The sequence below is a fragment of the Periplaneta americana genome, chromosome 2 (genome assembly GCF_040183065.1).
Source record: "Periplaneta americana isolate PAMFEO1 chromosome 2, P.americana_PAMFEO1_priV1, whole genome shotgun sequence".
Taxonomy (NCBI): domain Eukaryota; kingdom Metazoa; phylum Arthropoda; class Insecta; order Blattodea; family Blattidae; genus Periplaneta; species Periplaneta americana.
Window position 1 is genome coordinate 139,084,654 of NC_091118.1, and position 26,099 is coordinate 139,110,752.

General features: G+C 35.2%; 1 protein-coding gene across 1 annotated transcript; it reads right to left on the minus strand.

Annotated features, from left to right (window-relative positions):
• Positions 1 to 2,236: 2,236 nt before the first annotated feature.
• LOC138694618 (matrilin-2-like) lies at positions 2,237 to 25,548 on the minus strand. Its single transcript, XM_069818536.1, has 8 exons — positions 25,428 to 25,548; positions 20,995 to 22,266; positions 15,955 to 16,149; positions 15,546 to 15,705; positions 10,948 to 11,153; positions 4,472 to 4,684; positions 2,537 to 2,563; positions 2,237 to 2,443 (listed from the first exon to the last, which is right to left on the minus strand). The coding sequence occupies exons 2-8, from the start codon at positions 22,256 to 22,258 to the stop codon at positions 2,436 to 2,438; spliced, it is 2,073 nt and encodes a 690-aa protein (XP_069674637.1). The 5' UTR covers positions 22,259 to 22,266; positions 25,428 to 25,548; the 3' UTR covers positions 2,237 to 2,435.
• Between the last annotated feature and the right edge of the window lie 551 nt (positions 25,549 to 26,099).

Sequence of the window (26,099 nt, forward strand, 5' to 3'; positions counted from 1 at the left end):
TAATTATTGTATTTAACTGGTTTGTTTGAAATACTTCAAAGAATAAACCCCTGAAATTAATGACATTACGTACGGGTTATCTTGTATAGATTCAATACAACGGTCCACACCTGAGGAGTAACGGTTAGCGCGTCTGGCCGCGAAACCAGGTGGCCTGGGTTCGATTCCCGGTCGGGGCAAGTTACCTGGTTCAGGTTTTTCCGGAGTTTTCCCTCAACCCAATATGAGCAAATGCTGGGTAACTTTCGGTGCTGGACCCCGGACTCATTTCACCGGCATTATCACCTTCAACTCATTCAGACGCTAAATAACCCAAGATGTTGATAAAGCGTCGTAAAATAACCTACTAAAATAAAAATAAATACAATACAACGTATAAATAAAATTAGAACTTAACCAATTCCCCTGAACCACTTATACAGGGACATAATTTTATTTTTACTTCAATTTTTATTGTACCTTAATTTTTTAATGTACTTCACTCCCACTCCTTCTACTAATGAAGTTCAACCGTCCACCACATAGATCCAAGACCGCATATACAGTTATAGTAGCTTTACGGTCATAGTAAACAGTACGTTTCAAAAATATGTCCGCGATTTCCAGTGACGAAAGAGCTTTCAATATCTAATCATTTTCGCACAGGTACTGTCGTCCATTTGCCTATGTCGTATCCCGGTTTCCCCAACCAGCTTTTATTCACCAGCTAGTGAATTTATGTTAGGAATTGGACGTCTACGTAATATTATACAACTGTTTAAAATAACTTAAATAAAAGGGCCTCGTTAAGTAATTAACTGTCACGTGATTTTCTTCCTTTCTACGACCCTACGACATAACTACTTGGACGGACAGTAGATAGTATGTCTGAGTAATTTTATCTTTTCGGATCGGGCAGAAGTGAAGATTGAATTTACAGTACGAAAGGTACTCTTTTATAGAGTAGGTACAGAATAATTTCAACATGAGTTACTAGTACGAAGGACGAAACTGGTAATTGGGATTAGGTACAGTAGTCTATAGTGCGATAATATGCACATTAGAACTGAAGCCTGTATCGAAATGAACAGCCACCATTTTCAAAAATGTGTTTCAATATCCATATTATGATTATTTTTCAATTTAACTTCATTCTCTCTACTATACGTTAATGTGCTGTAGACAGTACAATATACACTGCATAATGAATACGTCCACATGGCCAGCTCAGTTCCTGAGTAAAAGCACTAAGTGTTAATACAGTACTGTATTTTGATTAAACAAAAACCTAATGAAAATGATCAAATTCAAAAGTGCAATATTTCCTAGTTTACGTAAATGGATTAACTACTTTTCTTCCCTCCTATACCTAGTAAAGTGATTTGTTTGTATTTTACACCAGTATCATCGAACTCCAGTCGTGGAATTGAGTAGCAAACGGCGTTGATCCAAAGGTATAGCCAGGTTAATATTAAAAATGTTAGTAAAAATAAAATGATGTCCCTGTACAACTGTAATAGCTTGCTGCTGCGCTATTGCTGTGCTCTTCTTCAGGTGCTCATCTAGTCTGACGTCACAAATGCCGACCATTGCATTGTGATGTTGATGTCGAAAAATTGTAACGATATAATAAAGCTCTTCTCTGTTTTACGTAAGTCGATGTGTGTATTCATGCAGTATATGTGGAATGAATTCTAGGAGATCGTTACTACACATTCCTATTGATTTTGTTTTAGTTGTTGATACGTTTAAAGAGTACTTTATGGCAGTTTTATGCAACTAATAATATGATGCGGTTGTAGTTCATCTTCAGATTTGTCATTAATAACACAGGTCAAATTGAACTTACCTTCATTTGGGGGAAATTTTATATATTCAATTTTTTCGCCTGAAGGCAGAAATGTCATTGGCTTTGCACTAACACATACACATTTGTAATAATTTTAGGTTTTGTGGTTTTTAAAGAACAATAATATGTTCAATCGAATAGAAATATAGATATTTATTTTGAAGTAAATATTTCATCTTGTATCATTGTGTTATTGCAGATGACAAAATATCATCGTTTGGCAGCAGTTTTCACTGGACAAAAGTTAAAAGAATCAGTGCTGAACAAAATATACTCATTGGTATTTAGAAGAGTGTCTTAATTTATTTCTTCTCGTACAGCCATGCTAAGAAGGTAGTGTTTGAACGATCCAAATATATTTTGTTAGATTTTGGAAGTTTTATGATTGCAACAAGAAGACACAACATAAGCCCAAGTTTTAAATGTGTTTATTTTGCTTATTTTGGAATCAAGCTGAGTGATCAGTTTTTATACATTCCTATCAGAATATTAAAATATTAAAATCAATGTTTAATGTATTTGAAACACATAATGTAACCTAAAGTACAATTTGACCATTTATTCAATACATAAATATTCTTATTTCAGAGTTTTCCAGTTCTTCATTCTATGGACCTGTAAATAAAAAAACGGAATAAATTAGTTTACATTTTATATTCTTACGTTTAAATAATCATTTGAATGAAATTTTATTATAAATATACTCACAGTTTAATTTCACACCATGGCCGTGTACTGAAAATAACAAAAAGATATAGTTTAGTAATATTATTAGCATTAAAACTCTTCATATTATAACGACTGTTACAATCTCTGTAAGAAACAGGCACTCTAAATAAAGCAAAACAAGGCATTAAACAAAGTTCTGTATATGCAGAAAAAGTTGAAAGAAATTCATATTTTACAATTTCTGCTTTATTGTCAGCATCAGAATGCTTTCAGTTTCAGTAATTCTACGACACGCCCCTACCAGTTTCACTCCTATTCCAGACGAAGTCACGTTAATAATTTCATTACCATTGAAACTTTGTCGCTCTTGAGCGGTTTTAAATATATTAACGACGGGTCCAACGATAACTGCTAAACCTACCTGAATAGGTCGTGGAATAGGATGTTAGTTTTTTAATTCTGAAAGAGGCAGAGCTTAAAACTTAAGCGTAGAAGAGAAAGCGAAGAAATTAGTAGTTGAGGTAATGAAACTTCAAATCTTTAAGAAAAAGTTATTTTTAAATGGTTTAAATATGGATGAGTTTCATGTAAAGCAGTACGACTTAATCAGAATATAGACTCATTTGATGCCGAACATGATTACGATGATGGGTCTATCTAAAAGGCAGTGAAGAAGAAGATCATTAACATGATGAGCCTATCTTGAAGACGATGACGATAGTGACGACGACGACGATGATGATGATGATGATGATGATGATGATGATGATGGACCTACCTTAAAGATGATGATGAATCGACCTTGAAGATGATGAAGACGATGATGATTGTTTTAAACTAATACGGACTAATGATTTTACGATATTACTAAAATAAACAATATAATGGATTCCATAGAGAGTAGTCAAATATGTTAAGGAATATAGACTAATGGACACGGGAGAAGGAGAAGAAGAAGAAGAAGAAGAAGAAGAAGAAGAAGAAAGTTTGGTTTAAACGAAAGTTTTTTCGGTATTACCAATGCAATAATTTAGAAAATATTGGAAAGTGATTAAAAGAAATGGCAAATTATATACAGGATGAATGAAAATTCAAATGACAAACTGTGTTTTCTGATAGGACACATCATTTGAAGTATTTCGATGTGGTAAACACAAGTCGAAAACTCTTTGTTTTTAGCAGCAGGGCGCGAAATTGTCCAGGAAAGAATCCGATAATAAATAACTTCCTGTAGGACGTATGCGCTCGACTGTACCTCAACTTAGTGCACAACATACTTCATACTTCACTCTATTTACTAATCATCTACCCAAACAGTGCAATGGCTAGGCATGCTTGACAATGCTTTTCGTGATGGATTGGGAGTGGTGGTCCAGTATCCCGGCCTATTAGGTCACCTGATCTAAACCTGTTAGACGTTTTTGGTAGGGACTGAAGTTAATTGTACTCCAGTTGCTTCAGCCGATGATCTTGTGGTACGGATCGTTGCTACAGCCCGTAAGTTAAGAGAAATTCCTGGTATGTTTGCATTGGTCAGTAAAACAGTAATTACGAGGTGCAGAGTCTCCGAATCAGGAGGCTCACACTTTGAACAAAGTCTCCAATAATTTGTCTTTGTTAGATAATTGTGCAATGACATCCATGTATTAATTTTTTCTTGATTTTATTTCTCTATAAACAGTTCTATAGTACCGATATTAATCTGATTTGTTTTTCTAGTTATGGTTTGTGAAAGTAATAAATTGTAATTTCGTTACAAGTTAGTTAAAAATAAGGTGATAAAGCATAAATAGTTATCAAATAAAAATAATTAACACACCTAATTTTCCTAGAAATTCGTTTCTAACCATTGGTTTTCTATCTCTAATTGTTTATTTTTTAACTCATGATTGCTCTGGGGAACGTCTGGAAAGTAAAAGAAATGGAAGATGAATATATTTCAAGTAACACACTATTTGAAATTAATGTATTTACCTGTGTGAAGATATTCTGCTATTTTGTTGAAGACTACGAAGTTTGTGATTCCGTAGAACAATGGCGCCCCGTCCTTTCCAACAGATGCTATTGACTCCAACTCTCTTCTCTCATAATCTCCAATACCCACCGTGAATAAAACGTTTCCTTCCTTTTTCAGAGTGTTTGCTGCTAGGGTGGGGTCCGTGTCACTCTGACCATCAGTGATCAGGACTGAAAGACGAGATTCAACACACTGTATCTGTTTTACACCAGCATATGTAGGGTAAACATTGGTAATTTCGTGATAAATTCATGAAAACTAATTTAAAATGCAAATGTGTAAATATATCCTTATTCCGATTTTTTCATCTAAAAGACGATAAATTGCTGTACAAATCTGGAGACGTAAAAGATTCTATACGTTCTTGAATATGTGCCAAAAACCACTTTTGCAACTTCAGCTGAAAGGTTGGTTATTTCGTGATAACCTAGATAACCTTGGTAATTTCGTGATATTGCATTGATAATTTCGTGAGAGGTAGAAGAATTGTGGAAAAATTCATTAAAGTCAAATGAAATTCTCTTTTATTGTTATAAGACTTCAAACATAGTAATTCCGTCTAATATTCATAGCAAGAAAACATAGAAATACATATCAACACATAATAAGAATGAAATCAAAGTAAAAATTGAAATTGAAAAGGGATCTTCTTTGCCCTGAAAGGGTGAATACTTTTATAACGGACTTTACTATAGCCTATATTACTAGGGTAACTCCAAAAGTAATGCATAACGTTTGTTTAAAAATTATATTTTTATCCTACAGCTTTGCTATTATCACAGAATGTAGATGCATCCTTAAGGAACAAAATGTCACTTACCCACATAATCCCTGTCCCTTTCTACTGCCTTACGTAACCTAGGGTCCACACCTGTGGAGTAACGGTCAGCGCGTCTGGCCGCGAAACCAGGTGGCCCGGGTTCGAATCCCGGTCAGGGCAAGTTACCTGGTTGAGGTTTTTTCCGGGGTTTTCCCTCAACCCAATACGAGCTAATGCTGGGTAACTTTCGGTGCTGGACCCCGGACTCATTTCACCGGCATTGTCACCTTCATTTCATTCAGACGCTAAATAACCTAGATGTTGATACAGCGTCGTAAAATAACCCAATAAAATAAAATAAATAAAAACGTAACCTAGGAACGAGGCCTGTAGACCAGCACGGTAAAAGTCCGGACCAACACGTCTGAGCCACTCTTTAGCAGCGTGCACAAGGGAGTCATCTTCTAACCTCGTTCCGCGAAGGGATCCTTCAGTTTAGCAAAGAGATGGTAATCGCACGGTGCCAGTTCAGGACTGTAAGGCGGATGTTTCACTGTTGTCTATCCGAATTTTCTGATCTGGTCTGTGGTCTTGTGACTGACATATGGCTGTGCGTTGTCGTGCAATAGCAGAACATCCTGCTTCTTCGCTCAGTCGAACTTGAAGTTTCATGAGAGTTGCAACATACCCGTCATAATTAATGGTGGTTCCGTGTGGCATGATGTCCACAAGCAAGAGTATTTCTGAATCGAAAAACACAGTAGCCATAACGTTTCCTGCCGAAGGTGTACTTTTGAATTTCTATTTCTTTGGTGAATTTGCATGATGCCACTCCATTGTCTGCCTCTGTCTCCGTTCCAAATTGGTGGAGCCATGTTCCGTCTTCTGTCACAATTCTTACAAGTAAGTCATCTAGCACTTACCATTGACACTTAGCATGATAACAAATCAAACAGAAGCTACACTGAACCCATTGCGTCTCCGTTTTCTTTTTTGTTATCACATTTTGTCTTCAGATTTATAAAATTCCTATTGTAATACATTTTATACTATTTTAAAAATTGTAACACTTAATGCTCAACAAAATTTCGCCTCAAACTGCTAAGATTTCTTTCAGTAAAGCTAAGCCTATATGGCGACTACAGATGTATCTAAAATTCCAAAAACATTTCCTAACATTTTATGAAGATACAATAAATCTTTATACCAAATATCATATGCTTACCTTTAGTAATAAGCCTATAACGTAATTACAAACATCCACAAGTCGACGCAAACTTGCTCTCTCCAAACATAAAAGCTCACTGAAGCAACTACAATAGTCACACAAAGCTTAGCTGTATGTTTCTGGACACCTGACAACATAAGCAATCCCTTGGCGGAAATTTGGATCTCATAACACCATTGGTTAGTTCACAAAAGAGCAAAGAAAAAGTATCACGAAATAACCACTACCACGAAATTACCAATTTTTACCCTATAAAATATTCACAAGAATTCTGAACTAGTCTAGTTAATTTGTAACTCTTTGCTATAGCCTCTTTTCAAATACACAGAAAATTCACAGATGATGAGATGATAATATACATCGGTAATAAATCGGTAATATGTAGATAGTGGCTTTAGAAAACCTGTCCCATAGTTGATTTGCTCCACAAAATATTGCAGAATTCATTTATGTTCAAAAAACATTTTCGTGGGTATTCATCAGTTGGCGATATATGATCAGACTTGAACATACTTTTTAGTTAACTTTATTTTAATAATTGTCCAGAATTCTAAAGTAAAGTGTGTAAATAGTCTTGTAGTTGTTTTAATAAACATTATTATCGTATATGTATGTTAGTTGAGAATACAATATTATCGAATTAATGAACTAATTGAAGGTTAAGTTCGTCGAAATTTCTTATAAATGAACTCCGATCATGGAATCCCAGTGTAAGGGAATCACAAAGCGGGTAATGAAGACTCGTTCTTACGACATTGAAAATTAAAGTGGTAAGGACCGAAAATTGTACCCGAATTTCAATTTTGTAGTAGTTGTCAGGCAGTTGTTTTTGAGGAAAATTCATAGCAAATATGTTAAAGTTATTTGAGAAGCCAGTTTGGTTCAGACTGTGTATAGGATATTTCCATTTTTATTTTTATCGATATTTTTTTCATGAACTGAAAATACTTTTCAATCTTCTTCTCATTTCATCATTTTATAAGCAATTTAATTGCAATGCACTGTACATTCTGCAGATCAGAGAAATACAATTTGAACCTCATATTTTTGTTACTAATCATGATTATGAACAGTACAACAACAATGGAACAGTTAACACATTATAAAATTTTAACTAGCTATCTTTGTAGTTGTTTTGAAAGTAATATTTGTGTTATCGATATACAAATTCTGTAATATTTTGTTAATTTATTGAAGTAATGCTGTAACAGAATTTGCCTTCATATCTGGAACCACGTTGTCAACAGATTGTGACGTTGATACCGATGTAGGAAGATTCAGGAGCATAACTTACTGTGCTATGCTGGAAGTTTTTAAACGTAGAATACAATGTGTTAATAAAAGTAATGAAATATATCGTGTTATTCAATTAATTTCTCTTTTATAAGCAATAAAAACAAAATAATAACTTCAATAACTTGAATCATAGAAAGATCTGGATATCACTTCATGCCAAAGTGGATTGTAACCTTTGTATCAAAATGAAACTGGTAATAGATTATGAAGAGAGATTTTAGAAATGTAAATACGTTTTTTTTATCTAACATTCACCGTTGTAGAGGAAATTATGTTTATATGAAAGATTTGGCAACATCAATAGCCTAACTCTAAGCAAGCGTCCTTACCTTCCCCTACCTCTCTGCTGTACTCAGTCGATAACATGACGAGCGCTGCGTTGCGAGATTTGTTTCAACGATTTTCGCTGTTATTCAATATAAATTGATGGCTAAACGGTTTGATTTGCAAAAAAAAAAAAAAAAAATTAAAGAGACAAACTATTCAGATTATTTTTACCTATCTGCTTGTATAACAATCAGCTAATTCTCTCGTGCCATTACCTCAATAAAGCGCTGCAAACATTGGGCAAATATTTTTTTTTTCCTGCCTAACTGTGTTTCATCGAAGGAAAAGTATAATAAAAGTTTTGTTATATTTAACATGTAGAAGCACCTCTTAAATTTTGGTGTAGACGTTACCATCCAGCCTGTATTTACAATAGATTTGTTTCCACTACATATTGAAGCGAATTACCACTCTCGCTCTCGGCCTTCAACCAGGCCCTTTCCTGTACTCTCGTTATCGTTTTTCTTACGAAATATGTGTTCTTTTCTGAACCTTGTGCCCTCGGTCATTTCTCTTACTGCATTTCGCCCGTAGTGATGATATTTTGCTCAAAATTTCTTGGGCATGTATGAAATTTTCACTGCTACTCTCTCGTAATTTAACTCTCAGATAGGTAGTATTTGTATCACCGATAGCGTTGACTTTAAGCTATAGAATGAGGTAGGAATAGCTCACTTGCGTTTCTGACGCAATCGTCCCCGACTCATACTGCGGAACCTCTTTGGGGTCGCCCTAAACACAGCTATTTTCGCCGCGTCCCCTTCGCTCTCACGCATCTGGTCCAACCATTTAGGCCTATACATTAAGAAGTGATGTCTTTAATGTATCTAACAGTAAATAAATCATTAATATAACTCTCAAAGTTTGCGCTTTTGGGACATTAGAAACTCAGTACAACTTCCTCGCCCACATTCGGGGAAGGACGTAGTTTTACTTTAAAAGCCGCAAACTCAGCTTTTTTTAATGTTTACGTGATATAGAGATCTCATGATATTTCTCTGCAAAGCAAATTTAAAATATTCCGGAGCATGTAAAAGCAGTGACACATCTAAGATAACTGTAGACATGACAACAAACCTCCAAAACTTTATTAATCGTTGCCTTAGAAGAGTGTTCAACATTTGGTAGCCTATAAATAAAGAATTGTTGAAAAAATCAAAGGAAGAACAAATTAGACGAAAAAACTGGAGATGCATTGGCCATTATCTTCGCAAGGAAATCCCTATTGATAATGGAGCTCTAAAATGTAACTACCAAGGCAGCAGGAAGAGGAAGACCACAAATAACCTGGGGAGAAATGTAGAGAACGAAATACTGTGAAGTGGGCAGGAACATCTTGGAATGAGGTAGATATAATCAAAACGGAATACTGTGGCGAGCTATAGTTGAGACCGTTTGCTTCAGTAGGACATACAGTAATTAAGTTAAGTATGCCACTGAAAAAATAGTTTATTCTGCAACAAATTGCGAGCAGATGAAATAAGCGATAGCGAACACTTGTTGGATACACGGGAAATCATATTAAAAACCCATGCTTTAACGAGAATTCTATTACATTATCATGGCTTCCATGCTGTGTTGCAGCTGTAATTTGTAGCCTGGGTGTACTCCACTGTTTGCTTATAAAACTATCTGTAGGTGATTATTTAATATCCTTTTTCAGCTACAGGGACTACAAAACAACGATGCGGCGAAAATAGTAATGTCGGGATGAGAATGGCATACGAGAGCAAGGTCTAGAACAGAGATGTGTATCTATTTTCACCGCGTATCTTTAGTTCTTTCACTCGAGTGTATTGCTGTGCAGATTTGACTTTTTTTTCTTCCCAAAGTCAGTGATAGGCATGGATTAGAACGATTAAAAAACGAACTAAAATTCGTAATTAATTTATGTTGTACATAAACACAGCTTTTGTAAGTCAGTTACAGTATGGCTAGCACGAATGATGTTAAACGACGCGTCAATTGAATCCTCCTTGTGACAGTGATTATCTTCGGGGGTGAAAATAGAGCACTGTGTTTAGTTGTGGAAAAGTTATTAATAAATCAGTGGTGCTATAGCCCGTGAAGGGCCTAGACCGACCAGCCGGCTGCTGGTCTCACGTCCACATGCCGAAACAGAGGTGGACGATCATCCAACCAGAATGGAGGTATCGTGTATTTAGCACGATGATCCCCCCAGCCGTTATAGCTGGCATTCGCAACCGGATTTCGCTACCTATCGTAGCTCCCCAAATGCATCACGATGCTGGGTGGGCACCGGTCCCATACACTGGCCGAAATTTCATGAGAAAATTTATTCCCCGATGAGGACTCAAACCAGTGCGCATTCCGTAACGCGAGTCCTAGGCAGGATGCCTTAGACCACGAGGCCACGGCGCGGGACGGAAAAGTTATTACCACTGATAAATAATTGTGTGTACAGCGCCGTAGGATTAGATCGGGAAGCCCTTTTGAAGGATATTCGTAATGATAAAATTACGTGAATTATTTCACGTTTCTTACATAATCGAAACAATTCGCTCATCTTAATCCTTCCACAAGTATTATGTTATCGTTTCGGCTGAGAACTGGTTTCTCGTGCACGAAATATATGCTCAGTTTCAATCTCGCATAGTGAATTAGGACAGTGTAGGGATCTGCTCATCATTACTGTATAACATATCGTGCTTAATATATATTTTACGCTATAAGTCTCAAAGAATTAGTCGAGAATCAAATGCCAGTTCCTTTCATGAGAAGCCTTAATCTACTGAACTCAGCTACAGTTTAGTAGTTTACATATTTAGTGAGTTCAATTTACGTAATTATCTGTTACTTACATACTAAGGTTCTGTTGTGGACGGAATTCTTCAGGATTTCTCTGGTAGCTGTCACTAAGGCTAGCCTTATATCTGTTGTTCCTCCCTGATATTTGATCTTCTGCACAGCGTTGAGAAACTTGCAGGTATCACCATGCTTCATGTTCACGTCCACCCAAGCACTACCACTGAATGTGAGGACCCCAGCGTAACGCTTCTGGGAGAGTCTGAAAAGTTATGTTATTATAACAATCACAGAAATTATAGCTTGCCTAACAAACAATTTTAGACTGAAGTATTATCTAACGCTAAATGTTTTCTACACGACGATGTATAAAACACTGGCCACATTCTTAACTGACAGGAGAAGCTTCCAAAATCATCGGGGCAAATCTCGTTTGAAAAGACGTTCACAGATACTGTAGGCACTGAAGGGTTGCACACTGGCCGGGACAGGTCCGTATATTTAGGCATACTTTGATCTATTGTACGCCCTATATATGAGATGATTATCCAAGTCCAACAGATGATCTGGGTGGCATACGCGAATCCGACGCTGACAGGTGGGCCATCCTGCCTTAGACCCTAATAGAACCGGGTTCCGTTTCGCGGACGAGTAGTTTGATAAGCCTCAGAAGCTCGGAGTTCCTAGTCCATTATCACCCGACGCTGACAGGTGTGCCATCCTGCCTCAGCCTCGGATAGAGCCAGGCCTCGTTCGTATACGAGTAGCCTGATAAGTCCATGGGCCCGGAACCCCAAGCCCTCCCTATATCAGCATCGGAAACAGTACTGCCCTCAAACTTCACTCCACACTATTTTTACTATTACAGATGATGGATGAAATGAAGGGGAGGTGGAGAGTGTTAGTGGAATGATAGAGGGAACGGGAGTACCCGAGAAAATCCCTCTGCAACGTCTGACTTGTCCAAGAAAAATTCTATCACCACGTGCCTTGGGATCGAACCCGGGTCGCCTGGATAGAAGACCAGAGATCTAGGACGTAAGCCACAGACACAAGGGTTCCACACAAACAGGTGTATGTTTGTTTTACGAACGTGGGTCACTTAAATTTAGCTTGTAGTATAGCTTGTTATGAATTGACATAATTACTATCTGAGGAGATAAACATAAGGTTTTTGAAACACAAAACTAGCTGCAACTAGAAAACTAAGCGCAATAAATCGCAAATGTGTTGGATTGTTTTTGCTTCTTCTGTGATCCTCTGATATTTGTGAGATTTTTCATACTTATCGTATATTGTCATAACAAATTAATCTATATAAGATTCATTTTGTTAAATATTCCATTTCATTATTACTTTATTCACGTTTCATTTAAGCAAACAATTATGGATGAGCCACCGCCGTAGCTCAGTCGGCTAAGGCGCTTGCCTGCCGATTCGGAATTGCGCTCGGGAGCAGATTCGATTCCCGCTTGGCCTGATTACCTGGTTGGGGTTTTTCCGAGGTTTTCCCAACCGTAAGACAAATGTCAGGTAATCTATGGCGAATGCTCGGCATCATCTCGCCACATATCATCTCGCTATCATCACTCCCATCGACGCTAAATAACCTCGTAGTTGATGCAGCGTCGTTAAATAACCAAGTAGGAAAAAGATTATGAATGTCTTTTCACCCTTTATATCGTGTTTCTACTCATTTATGTAGACATAACTAATTTGAAATATATTTAATATCTTGGTTATAAGGAAGTCTACTTTCTTCGAATATTAGGCCTACTTTTGTATAATATTTATTTTTAATGTATCAATTTTCCTTAACTATTTCGAAACAAAATTCTGCTATTTATCACTAAATTGTAACAATTGCTTAACTCTTAGAAGTACATGTAACTAAACACATCTACATTTTCCTCTTTCTATTATTATTATTATTATTATTATTATTATTATTATTATTATTATTATTATTATTATTATTATTATTACTATTTCATTGTTTTCTATATCGATGGTATATCTCCTTAACCCTGCCAGTACGAGTAAAAATAAATAAATAAATGAACAAATTATTTAAATTGTAAGAAAGATCATCGAAATACAGTCTTTATCACTAGAATATATTTTCAAGAATCTTCGAGGTATAATTTAGATTCATAAATAGAACGTCAACTAGAGCAAAGACAAGATGCAAGTGCTCCCTGATAATAGGCCCACCTGTGCCACGCACCAAATATGACGTCACACCAGCACAGTCTATGAACAAGTACGTCCTGGGACAGAATACGGTCCGCACAATAACCAAACCATACAATTACATTACGCAGAACATATTACTAACAAAAATCATAATTTCAGGAAAAGAACTTAGCGCCAAAATTTTCATTTACCTTCAAAACGCAATAATGATAAACTTTTCAACAGTTCAGCTTCTAACTGCAAACCAACACATTTCCGCGAAAGAGAGTATTAGGAGTATCAGTGCATACCAATTTGGAAGTTTTCCGCTAGAAAACAACACGTCTTATGTCGTATATAAACTATTTCACATTTGTATTCCTATTTCATATTAATTGTAAACTTTCTATATTTATTGTTAACCAGGTCTAAGTAGTAATCTACTGGCTGCTTACGACAAGACTGCATACAATATACATAATGTGTAAAGTCGTCAGAATCAACGGTTAGACCATTTACCTATGTATGTACTGTACATATATGTCTTGAATCATTTTTGGGTGTTATGTAACAATGCGAGAAATTCCAGAGAGTTTGGATTACTACTATTTTCATAGACTTGCGCTGGATATTTTACTCGTTAACTGATATAATTAAGATATGTGCATCGTATGCACATACAGTGTAGGGAAAATTAGAGACTGCTGGTTTTACAGTGAAGGTCCTGAACTTGGACAGAAAACTTTGAATGAATAAAGTAAGAAATAGTATAACCACAGTCTAGTACAGTGTTCCGCAACCCTTTTCTGCTCACGACACACTCTAGACAGGCCTAGACTCAACATGGCACACCAAAATAATCCCCTCAAAATTTATGATGTGATTCTCTTAATATAATTACGTAATGTAATCAAATTTATTATTATTATTATCATTATTATTATTATTATTATTATTATTATTATTATTATTATTATTATTATTATTATTATTATTATTATATCATCATCATCATCATCATCATCATCATCATCACTATTGTAAAATAGAAATTGACTCTTGCATTTATTAGCAATTTATGAACTTTATTTCACTCTAGAAAGTACACATTTCTATTAGCCTACCAATATTATAAACTTTCAATGTAATGCTTGAACCTGCTTAGCTGTATGCAGGGGGCTGATCTGTGGCGGAATTTTGACAGTGCAAGCCTAATTTCTTCATCGATATATTTGAGTTTCTCCCTCTTTAATGTTTTAATTTCAGTTAACGTCGAGAAACCCAGTTCACACATATATGTAGTTGAAAATGACAATAACATATTAACTTTTACTACTTCGTGCATCACAATTTTTCACGGGAGATGGCAAAGACTGAGCAACAATGGTTTTGCGGTGAATGAGACAATGGACGCTCCGTATGTTTTAATTTAATTTTAATTTAATTTTAATTAATTCTATTAATTCCTTATAATAATAGGTAAAAGTTCACGTCACACCTTTCACCTTGTTGAGGCACACCAATGTGCCGCGGCACACCGGTTGCGGAACACTGGCTAGTATATACAGTCAGGAAGCTTGAGTTGTTGAGGGTACTAGTAACAATAGACTATTCCCATTCAATCTTCATTAAAGATTCCTTCTTTATTAAATTCAGTCTTTATTAAATTCATATCTCTCTTACGAAACGTTTAATTTATTTAATTTAATTTAGGCTATTTAACTAGTTAGCTAGCTAGTACAAATTAAAATTATAAAACAAACATATTTCTAGCCACTACCGTAAGAGCCAGGCTTGTGTATGGTGTGGTCCTAGCCAATAATATAACATAAAAATTACAAGGAAAGTATACTAAATACAGTAAGTAACTTAATTCAAACCATAAATAACACACAAGAAAAAAAAGAAAAAAAAAGAAGAAAGATAAAAAAGAGAAAAAAACATTTAATATAAATTGACAGTCAGACAGAAGCCAGTGATATTCAATAAAAACATCAATATAGTCGACAGAAATAAAAGGTAAAAAAATATATCTGTTATTATTATATATCATGAATAATATCATAATAATTAATATCATTGTCTGTGATAAGGCGATAGTAGCGATCCTAGTGGTTATCAACTATCTATGAATGTATATTCCCTATGTATTGAGCTTCGCGACTGTATATAACGATGAATATTGTCATAATGTTTGTTCGAAATGAATAAATGCTTTAAATATAATATGTTTATATTTGTTGTTTTCAATTGTAATATCGTTTATTTATGTATAAGTCCAAAATTGTTTCATTTTTGCAATCACAATACCACATCCAGAATTTACAAGTAAGCATTGTTTTTAACAATGGTTGTCTGTGATTAAAACTCGAGTCTTGATAACTTTCACGATTTAAAATGTTTATTGTGTAAGTTACTAGTGTGCGTACAGTGTGTATTAAGTTACCGATATTTCAAATGCATATAATATTATACTTACGGGAAAGCTGATACGACTGCTTTAACAAAAGACAACTGAGTTCCAAATTGTTCTGGAGAAAGACTTCCAGATTCGTCCAACATAAACAGAAAGTCGGAATCAGGTCCGGATACTTCTTTGGCTATGTTGTCAACGAACTCTATCCCCAGTTCTTCAGGAACTGTAAAAGTTATATTTGATATTTTATAATTTAAAATCTCAGTAGACTACTAATCAGTTATTTATGCAATGCAGAGGGAAAGGAACTTTCCACTCTACAATATTATTTCCTGACTTAGTTGCCTCATGAGTGATGCCTTATTCGTGTCAGTTATGAGGTTCCAACCTATCTTCGGACAGTTGACAAACAACAGTAGTAATTTTTTAATTATTTTTATGCATAGATCGTTAACGAAGACTGCATAATTACCTTTACACTTAGGCAACACGTTCAGTCCACCTGTGCCATTCCATCCTTTCTCAGTACAAGCAATGTTGGAGCTTCCGATCAGCTCGTAGCCAGAGAGACAGGAAATTCTGCATTTGTCTCCCATTCTGCTTAAATCTTTCACACAACTTTCTGGTTCCCAAACACTTCCGGTTGTAGGCAAGATTTTGGCACAGTCTGAGAAGAAAATGTAGATGTAACTTACACCAGAAAAAAATTATAGAAGCTTCTTATGGATAACAAATTGTAGAGCATAGATAAAAATATAACGTTTTTTGTTAATAAATTTTATATCTAGATCACTGTCTCATGTATGTAGTTATTTAGAATAATATATATTTACGTTTGCTTGTGAGGTACCGTACAAGAAATAAGAATATAAATTGCATTTTAAATGCTAAAATATTATGTTTTCTCATTTACAACAATTATTAATTTTATTTGTTTATCACATTTATCAAGATACTTACTAAACGATTTAAACAAGTGACGAGGAAGAAAAAGGAGGAAATTAAAAAATTCTTGAAAGGAAAACTTTCATGTCAGAGATGATGGGGAACATCTGATTCGAATACATTACTAACCGTGAAAGATATATCAAACTGCTACACTTGTAAAGTTACTTCATTAAAGATTATATAAATATTTGTTAGGCCTATCTCTCATTTTGTTTATTAATAGTGAAAAACTCAGAATGTAGGCCTACTGCTACTACTACTACTACTACTACTACTACTACTACTACTGCTACTACTACTACTACTACTACTACTACTACTACTACTACTACTACTACTACTGTTACTGCTACTCCTACTGTTAAATATTTCAAAGTTCTGAGCATTTCTATTACATATTTCACTTACAAAATCGGTTACCTCATTGTACAGATGCGACAAACGTACAAACTTCTGCTGTAAAAACAATAACTATGCTATAAATTAAAAAAAAAACTCTAAACTTTTAAGGGTGTTAAGATTATTTAAAAATATTTATATACCCTATGTCAGGGATGAGACGATATTAGTTCCCAATCATGGTAGAAGAGCTCGACCTTGATCACGAGCGCATAGACACAGGAATGTACATGCACATGCAGCGAATAAAGGCAGCAATTACTACAGTAACTTGCGTTACTAAATTGCTTGCTATGTAAGAGGGCTAATTATTCAGTTGTTTAATATACATGTACATATATAAAAAAAATCGCAAAGGGAAGAGTTTTTTTTAGGAACAAAAGGAGAAATAGGAAAAGTTGATTATATGTAAGCCATTTTCTTGTTAAAAGCAATTATTTATTATGTAAATACTTCACTTCGTTGGTTAGGAGAAACTGATAGGGTCTACCTGCTCGACGTGTGTGATCTCTAAGTACTTTTGAGTCTTTGTTGAAGAAATAATAATGACAATATTGATTGAAATAGAGTAGGGTAAACCATACAGTTATTGGCCACTTAAGGAAAATTTTATGTTTGAACGTCGAGGATTTCAATGCATTATATTGTAAGAAGGAACTGTTTGTGCATCTGTAATTGTCAATTATTTCTTTATTCAAATCACTGTTACAAAAATGGAATCAATAATACTGTGTGATACTAGTGACCAATTAAAATTAATATGTGTGAAATTATAGTTATTGGCCACTTCTTGACAGTTATTAGCCACTGTTTGCATAGTTATTGGCCAACTCACAATTATCAACTCTAACAGACATTTATTTTTGTTTTGGCTGCAAATATTATTTTAAACTGTTCCTATTATTTCTATTAGTTATTTACACATGCAATGCACTGCCCTAATACCAGTTTTATGTAAAATATAAATCCACATGTCTCTTTACTTTATAGACCCTTATTTATATGTTGCTAGTTTATCAAGTTCTTCAAGGTAATCATCATCCTCCGAACTACCCTTAAGGTCCATACTGTTATGTGAATCTTCTCCTTTATAAAAATGAGTGACACAGGGAGCTATCACTGTCTTTTTCAGGAATGTGTTGTCTGTGTTTACGTGAATTATAATTTACATAAAATACTTTTTACAATCTTCACATCAAATTTCACTGGAAGCTTCTTGCAAATGTCACAAATTGGACTTGACTCATTTTGCAATTCTCTGAAGAGTGTTCGTTTTCTTTTTTCTGTCGCAACTTTACGTTTTCTCTTTCTTTTTTCCCTTCTTGGACAACTTTCCGTTCGAGCTTCTTTCTGTGCATATCCTGGTAGCTTTGTGATATTATCGAAAACGGCAATCTTTCTATATCATGTTTGCCTTCTCTTTTAGGTGTCTCTGGCCACACCAGAAACTTGCCGATTGATGTATTCTTGACTCGATTGAGCATGCAAGATATTTTCTCACTTATGTTCTTTTTATTTGGTTATTTAACGACGCTCTATCAACTATGAGGTTATTTAGCGTCGATGGGATTGGTGATAGCGAGATGATATTTGGCGAGAAGAGGCTGAGGATTCGCCATAGATTACCTGACATTTCCCTTACGTTTGGGGAAAACCTCGGAAAGAACCCAACCAGGAATCGAATCCCCGTCCGAACGCAACTCCAGATCGGCAGGCAAGCGCCTTAACTGACCGAGCTACGCCGGTGGCTCTCACTTACATATGTTACCGCAACCAGAATGTTGACTACTGCAACCTGCATTCACACTTGTTGATGTACAATGGGGAGTCGGTCACTGGTGTAGTTCAGTCGGCTGAGGCACTTGCCTGCCGATCTAGACTTGTGCCCTGGCGCGGGTTCTTTCCTGCTTGAAATTACCATTTGGTTGAGTTTTTCCGAGGTTTTCCACAACTGTGAAGAAAGTGTGAGGTAAACTATGGCGAATCCTGGGCCTCATCTTGTCAAATACCATCTCGCTATCACCAATCACATCGACGCTGAATAACCTAGTAGTTGATACAGCATTGTTAAATAGCCAACAAAAATACAATATAAAAAATTGTCATGGAGAGTCACATTCCGGGGTTCATCTCTTGCATTTTATAATAGGTGTAATTGTCAATATTGTCATCCAAAACTTCTTGTTGAGTACAGGGTTGTTTCCGATCTCTGATAACGAATTTTAATGACGTCATGTGAGTCAGGAATCACACCGACAGCTAAATTGCAGCGAGAGGTAACAGACCAGTAGTGAGTAATTTCATAATCAGAGTGCACGGTGTATTACAGTAGCAACGCCCAAGAAAATTTAACCTTTCTGGGAGGTGTACATAACAACTCTTTCCGATGTCAAGTACAGTTACGTGAAAATCATAGGAGCCTGCAAAAAACGTGGTTTCATTATTTCCAAGAAAGACATCTTATGTGTACTTAATAAGACTGGCAAAGCTCGGATGGGATTAATTCCAGAGTGGAAAAAGCAAGCAAATCCACCCCCCGTCACAAGTCGCCGCACCCCACGACATGATACAAATAATTCCACTCGAGTTTTACCAATCTTATACAGAAGATGCCTTTCTTGGAAATAACGAAACCTCGCTTATTGCAGGCTTCTTTTATTTTCACTTAACTGTACTTGGCATCGGAAAGGGTTGTAATGTACCCCTCTCAAAAAGGCTCGATTTGCTTGGGAATTTCTGCTGAGAGTCGCCATGCACTCTGACTACGAGATCACTCACTACTGGTTTGTCATCTCGCTCCACAATTCAGCTGTCATGTGACTACTGACGCACATGATGTCATTCAAATTCATTTCAGAGATCGGAAACAACCCTGTAGACTTGTCTGCATCCAGTGTTCGATATGAAATGACATTTTCAGAACACTCATTATCAATTTCCTCCTAAGCTATAAGATTCAAATCAACTTTCCTTTTTATCATTCTTTATTTTGATTTTTAGTGTTGCCTTAGGAACACCATACTTTTTAGCAATGACTCTAAGTGAAGTAAAGTGAGTTTACAATTCTTCCAATGTTGCCTTCATCGCCTCTGGCTTATAGTCAGCCCATTTTGGAATCTTAAAAATAACCTAACCAGGGTATAAAATAAATAAGAATAGTTATTGGCCACCTATTAAGACAGTTATTGGCCACGTGGCTAATAACTATGCACACATTTAATGGATTGAAAATAAAAAATACTAGTGAAATAGTGGTATTTAATAAGTTAAATGAAGGAAAATAAGTGATTTTTAAAATTATTTTAAAATTACAGTTATTGGCCGGGATGGCCAATAACTGAAAAATGCGTTATTATTAAACAGTTATTAGCCAGTAAATTTTCAAAATTTAGGGATAGTATTTTATTACATTTTATAAGTGTAAAGTCAAAATAGAGATGTATTCACCTCATAATTGGAATAATAATGAATACCAGTTAAAAGAAACAGTAATTATTACGACTCAACCACAACTCAGTTCTTAAGAATTTCACAAGAAACCAAAGCCTGGGAAGGTATGTTTTGCAGAAATATATTTTTCATCTCACAGTGCTATCTGGTGTTGAAAATTAAAGTAACTACCAAATAAGAAAACATGCTGCTACCATCTGGCAAAATATTAATTAATTATTTGCACATCCTGTCTTATAATGACACATCAAAGTTCAAGTGGCCAATAACTGTAAGGAGGCCAATAACTGTATGGTTTACCCTATATTGATTGTGTGATTGTGAAAATGTAGTCCTTGCTCTCCAGTCTTGATTATGTAATGAATTTTCGTAGACTGATTTGTGAGATGCACGTAACACGAAAAAACAAATTGATTAAATTAAGCTATTGAGAGTCATCGTAATTTTTGGGGTCAATCATTTACGGGGATATGCATGATTTTTAAAACTTCCAGAATTAGCAGTCATGCTTTTTCCTTCTATCAATATACTATAATTGCATATGTACATAGGCCTAACTTGTATGCCTTAAATACTATATACTGTAATATATTGAAATCTTAGTAACAATTAGACTAGAGGAATACGCATAGGACTGTGGCAAATGGGAATAGTTCATTATAATAGAGATTAATTCATATTAATTTTGTAAAAGTAAGGCATTATCTTCTCTTACCTCCTTGACAACGAGCCTGGCTGGGATTTTCACATCTGTTGGTAACACCACTGAAGTGCAGACCTGATCCACATCGACGTAACCTGGGCACACCTTGCCAACATTCGCAGTACAGACTACAGTTGCTCCGATGGGGAAGAACAATTTTTCTACTCAAGGAGCCCAATTTTGGGCATTGTCCGACTGCAGGACATATTTCTCCTGGATGAGATGTGTCCTGTTGTCCGTTGTTATTATTCGTCATCGTCCCATCTATTGAACCATTGTTGATTGTACTTGTATTCAAGTTAGAAACACATCCTGCATTTTTCGGCAAGTCACACGTTTGACGTTTTGGATTGAATAAAAGGCCATTGGCGCAGCTATGAAGCATGGCAACTCCGTGGCTACACCGACAGAATAACTTGCAGTCCGTTAGATGAGGCAGATACAAAGTGTGATCGACTGGGTCTGTCGTGGGGCATGGTTCAAGAGTAGGACATTTTTCTGTGGCACTTACAATGTTTCCATTTGATTCCGATGTACAACCAGCGTGTGATGGCAGATCACATAACTTAAGTTTAGGGTTGAAGTGAAGGTTGTTAGGACACCGATAGAGATTGGATGTTCCATCCTTGCAACCACAAAATAAATTACACATTGAACTGTGAGGGAGGAATACTTTTGAGCTGAGTGGATCAAGAGAAGGACAACTTACGCTACTCGGGCAATATCCTCCTACAAAATCTGTTTCACTTATGTTATGCTCACGGCCCGATGTGACAATCTGCGATGATTTGCACCCGGCACGACTTGGCAAATCACACTTTGAAGTAGAGGGGTTAAAATGTAATATGCTCGGACAACGATAAAGAACTTCGCTCCCTTTTAAACAGCCACAGTAAAGACTACAGTCTGTAAGATGTGGAACAAATTTGAGTGGGCCGAAAGGGTCGAATGGTGGACATGATTTAAGCGTAGGGCATTCTCCACCTACATATTTCCCACTGCTCGCATTTGTGTCAACGTTTAAATGGTCAGCTGGAGTTTTTCTTGGTCCGCAGTTTGTATTACTTGGTAGATCGCACAACTGTGTCTTCGTATTAAATAGCAGGCCAGTGGGACACATGTCCAGTCTGTAGAACAAGTGACATTGTTTTTCATGTGGTATGAATAATTGAATATTCGGAGGACCTGAGTAAGTACATCCTGCGACTTCTGTAGCTTCAGTGTACCAAATGAAGCTGGAGATAAGTAATAATGAGAAGAACTGCCAGTTTCCCATGTCATATTCTGTGGAAATATTAAAATGTTATCCCAATTTAATATCAAAATAATTTCCAGAAGCAAGACTAAGTAGGACCAAACATATTGCGATGTCAATTGTACAGTACCAATAATTCAGAATAGTCAGTTAATCTCTTAAAACAAATAATAAAAATAAGACATACATAATTTACAATTGTAATAATATATATGATTACGCATTGAATACTAATGGTAAATGGTGTATCAGAATGTAGAAATTAATATTCTATATTGAACAAAATTTAATAAAAATTAGAAAGTTAGACATATACGAGTATACATTTCATATATAGACTTTTTAAAATAATTTATTCACCTTAAATACACATCAAATGTGTGATTAGTGTTAATAATACACAACAATATTTTTTTTTAATCTTTGACCATGTAGTCTATACAGGGTTTTTCCGGGCTAGTGTTACTAAATTTCAGGGATGATGGGGATGGACACATGTATCAATTTGAGATAAGAAACCCTGGTCCGGAAATGATCGAATCGAAAGTTACATGCAAAAATAGTTGTGTGGAAATGAAATAATTTTATTCCTCTGTACACCTTATTTAGATGTACACTTACCACATTCTGTATTCATCTGATGTTGTTTACGTTGTCTACTTACAGTATTCCATTCAGTGCGCTGTCTGAGGTGTGGGGATAGGAAACTACACTAAAGCAATGCAGATGGCGTAGTGTGTAACGGATATGGTCGGTCCTGATATGTACGTCTGTAGAGAGCAATGTATGTGTACGAGTTGCAGTGTCCAGTCGATTCGATTACGGATGAGCCAATGGCAACAGTAGACAAGATCACAGATTGTATCGGTTACAAGTACCCACGTAGGAGACATCCGGCCCATACCATCTTTCCACGAATGTTCCAAACGTTAAGGGAAGGAGGGCACGTGTTTCCAAATTACAATTCCATTTCCACACAACTATTTTTGCTTATAGCTTTGGACTCGGTCATTTCCGGACCAGGGTTCCTTATCTCAATTTGATACATGTGCCCTTCGCCATCATCCCTGAAAGTTTGTAACACCAACCCGGAAACGCCCTGTATATATTGTAATATAAAGGGTGTATTAGTAATGGTAAAACTATATTTTAATGTGTTCGTTTTAAATTTATAGAATGTTTAACTACAATTAGCTATGTACACCAAATATTGTCACACAAGAAAGAATGATGCTGAAACTGATCAGAAAGAGGAAAAGGAATTGGTTGGATCACTAGTTAAAAAGAAACTGTCTACTGAAGGATGCACTGGAAGGAATGGTAAATGGGAGGAGAGTTCGAGGCAGAAAAAGATATCAGATGATAGACGATATTAAGATACGTGGATCATATGAGAGACAAAGAGGAAGGCAGAAAATAGGAAACACTGGAGAATGCTGGGTTTGGAGTGAAAGACCTGCCCTTGGGCAGAACACTATGAATGAATGAATGAATGAATGAATGAATGAATGAATGGATGGATGAAAGAATGAATGAATGAATGAATGAATGGATGAATGAATGAATGAATGAATGAATGAATGAATGAATATATAATTATATCTTGAAAAATTAGATATTTTCATTGTAAAACCAAGCCCGATGATACCACAAGGCAAAAAGGTTAGATTTCAATGACAATAAAATACAATGACAAATTATTATATTCTATAATATTTTTTTGTTTTAAGATAAGTCATTCTGTTGAAAATATAAATAGCCATCAAAATATTACAGAAAGTTTAGTTATGACATGAAATTAATAATGAATATTTATTAACTACGAATGGCTTCACGTAGTAGCAGTGTACAGACAACAAAATAGATAACTAATATAAAAGAAATAAATAAAGCAAAAATAAATTTAAAATGTAAGAATAACAGTAGGCTACAAACTTAACACAACAATAAACGGCACATCGCTTGTAGTACGTACAAAGGGCCAATGTAAGTCTAAGTGAATGGATTCAGCCCTGAAGAAGCCAACAGCCAGAAATGTGCAATTCTTATTTCCTTTTTCCATATTTTTGACAAGGATATGTATTGTGACAGTCATTTCGTTGTTTTAAGTCCTCAAAACAGAAGTTTGTTGTTGCTGACTTATTCGCAAACGTAATGAGCTTTACATTAGGAGATAAAGTTACATAACAGCTTGATTAAAGAAATTTTGGCATATCTCGGAGCAGTTTTTTCATAACAGAAGGGGTAAAATCTACCCGGAACAGAATTCCATTCGATTTTAGCTGTTTTCGTAGCAAATTGTCCGTTAATTGAGATTATGATTTTATATATTCTGTCTCAGTTTATCGGAACGAAAATTTATCCAAATTAAATCTATATTAAACTTAATGAAATACTTTTGCTTGTAATAATATAAACATTATTAACAGAGGCTTTATTCTTTCTATAAAATAACATCACACAAAGCCCTCTATTTATCATTGCGAACTCTGATATTTTCCATTGCAACTTCTGACATTTCCCCTTTAGATAAGCATTTGAATTATAGGCACATGAACCTGTAAATAATACATGTAATGAAGTTTTTCTGAATAGAAATATACAATTATAGAGAGAACATATAAATTACTTCAGGCAAAATTAAAAATAGAGGAATTATGTACTAATTTCATTCCTTAGAATATTCTGTTGAGGCAATATCAATTGTATTATGTACTGTACGTATATTGCCTCGATATAATTTAATCTAATACGGACTAAAACTGCAAGAGATCATATCGCTACACCTTACCCTGAAGGAAAAAGTCAGAATTGTAAATTCTTTCTGTGACAACCGACATTGTCTTGATTAACTCCGAAGCATGTATGTAAATATTCATTACATTGACGTCAAGGATTGCTGAAATTTGTATATATAATTTCTTTTAAGAAATTACAATAATTTCGAAAAAAATTCATAATTTATTTAATTATATAACTCATGATGATTATGTGTAAAAATTATTCTCAATAACATCATGTTTAATTTATCGTAAATACCATTGAACCATGAGCGTTCAAAACTAAAAATTGAAAAACTCTGATCTAGAAAATTCACACTAACCACAATTCATATTATAGCATCATGCTTATTACATTTCTATGTCCTTATGTATTCTGAAAGAAAAGCGTTGTTATATTTTCAGCATACCTTTAGCAATGCGATCCTCAGCAGATTTGAATGTATTTTTGAACTGTTGATCACACTGATTGGATTTGATATGTTACACACCTAAGTTTAAATTTAAGTTTATTTCCGGGACATTAATTTTAACAAAATTAATAAGATTTGACCACATTCAGGACTGTGGTTACTGGTTAGGAACTGTATATCCTCGCGAAATTCTAATTATCTTGATACTGTAAAGGATGTGGTATCACGCGCTTTGTTATGAAATATTAAGCAACTCTGATAAAACCACAAAAATAGTCTGGCTTTCATATAATTTGTATTATAATTTTTCAGAAAATATTACATTATTTTTAATTTTCGTTAACAAAAAGTTACTTCTTAATATTTTTGTTGTAATATATCAGTCTGTATACGAATATTCTATTATGGACTGCTGGCTTGTATTTGAAATTATTAAAATTTACACTATTTTTATCTGGAATGAAATACGTCTCCAAATTTCGGTAGATATTTAAAAATGAAAGTGCAGAAATTGGAATGTCTGTGTAGCTGAGCAGTAGAAAGTACTGCTCGTAGAACCTCCGTATGAGGAAAAAAATAAGTAAAATCGAGTTTCAAACTTAAATTTTAACTGCAGAATATGGAAGTACTCGTAATTGAAAATAATCTTCTTCTGCAAGAGAATTTACG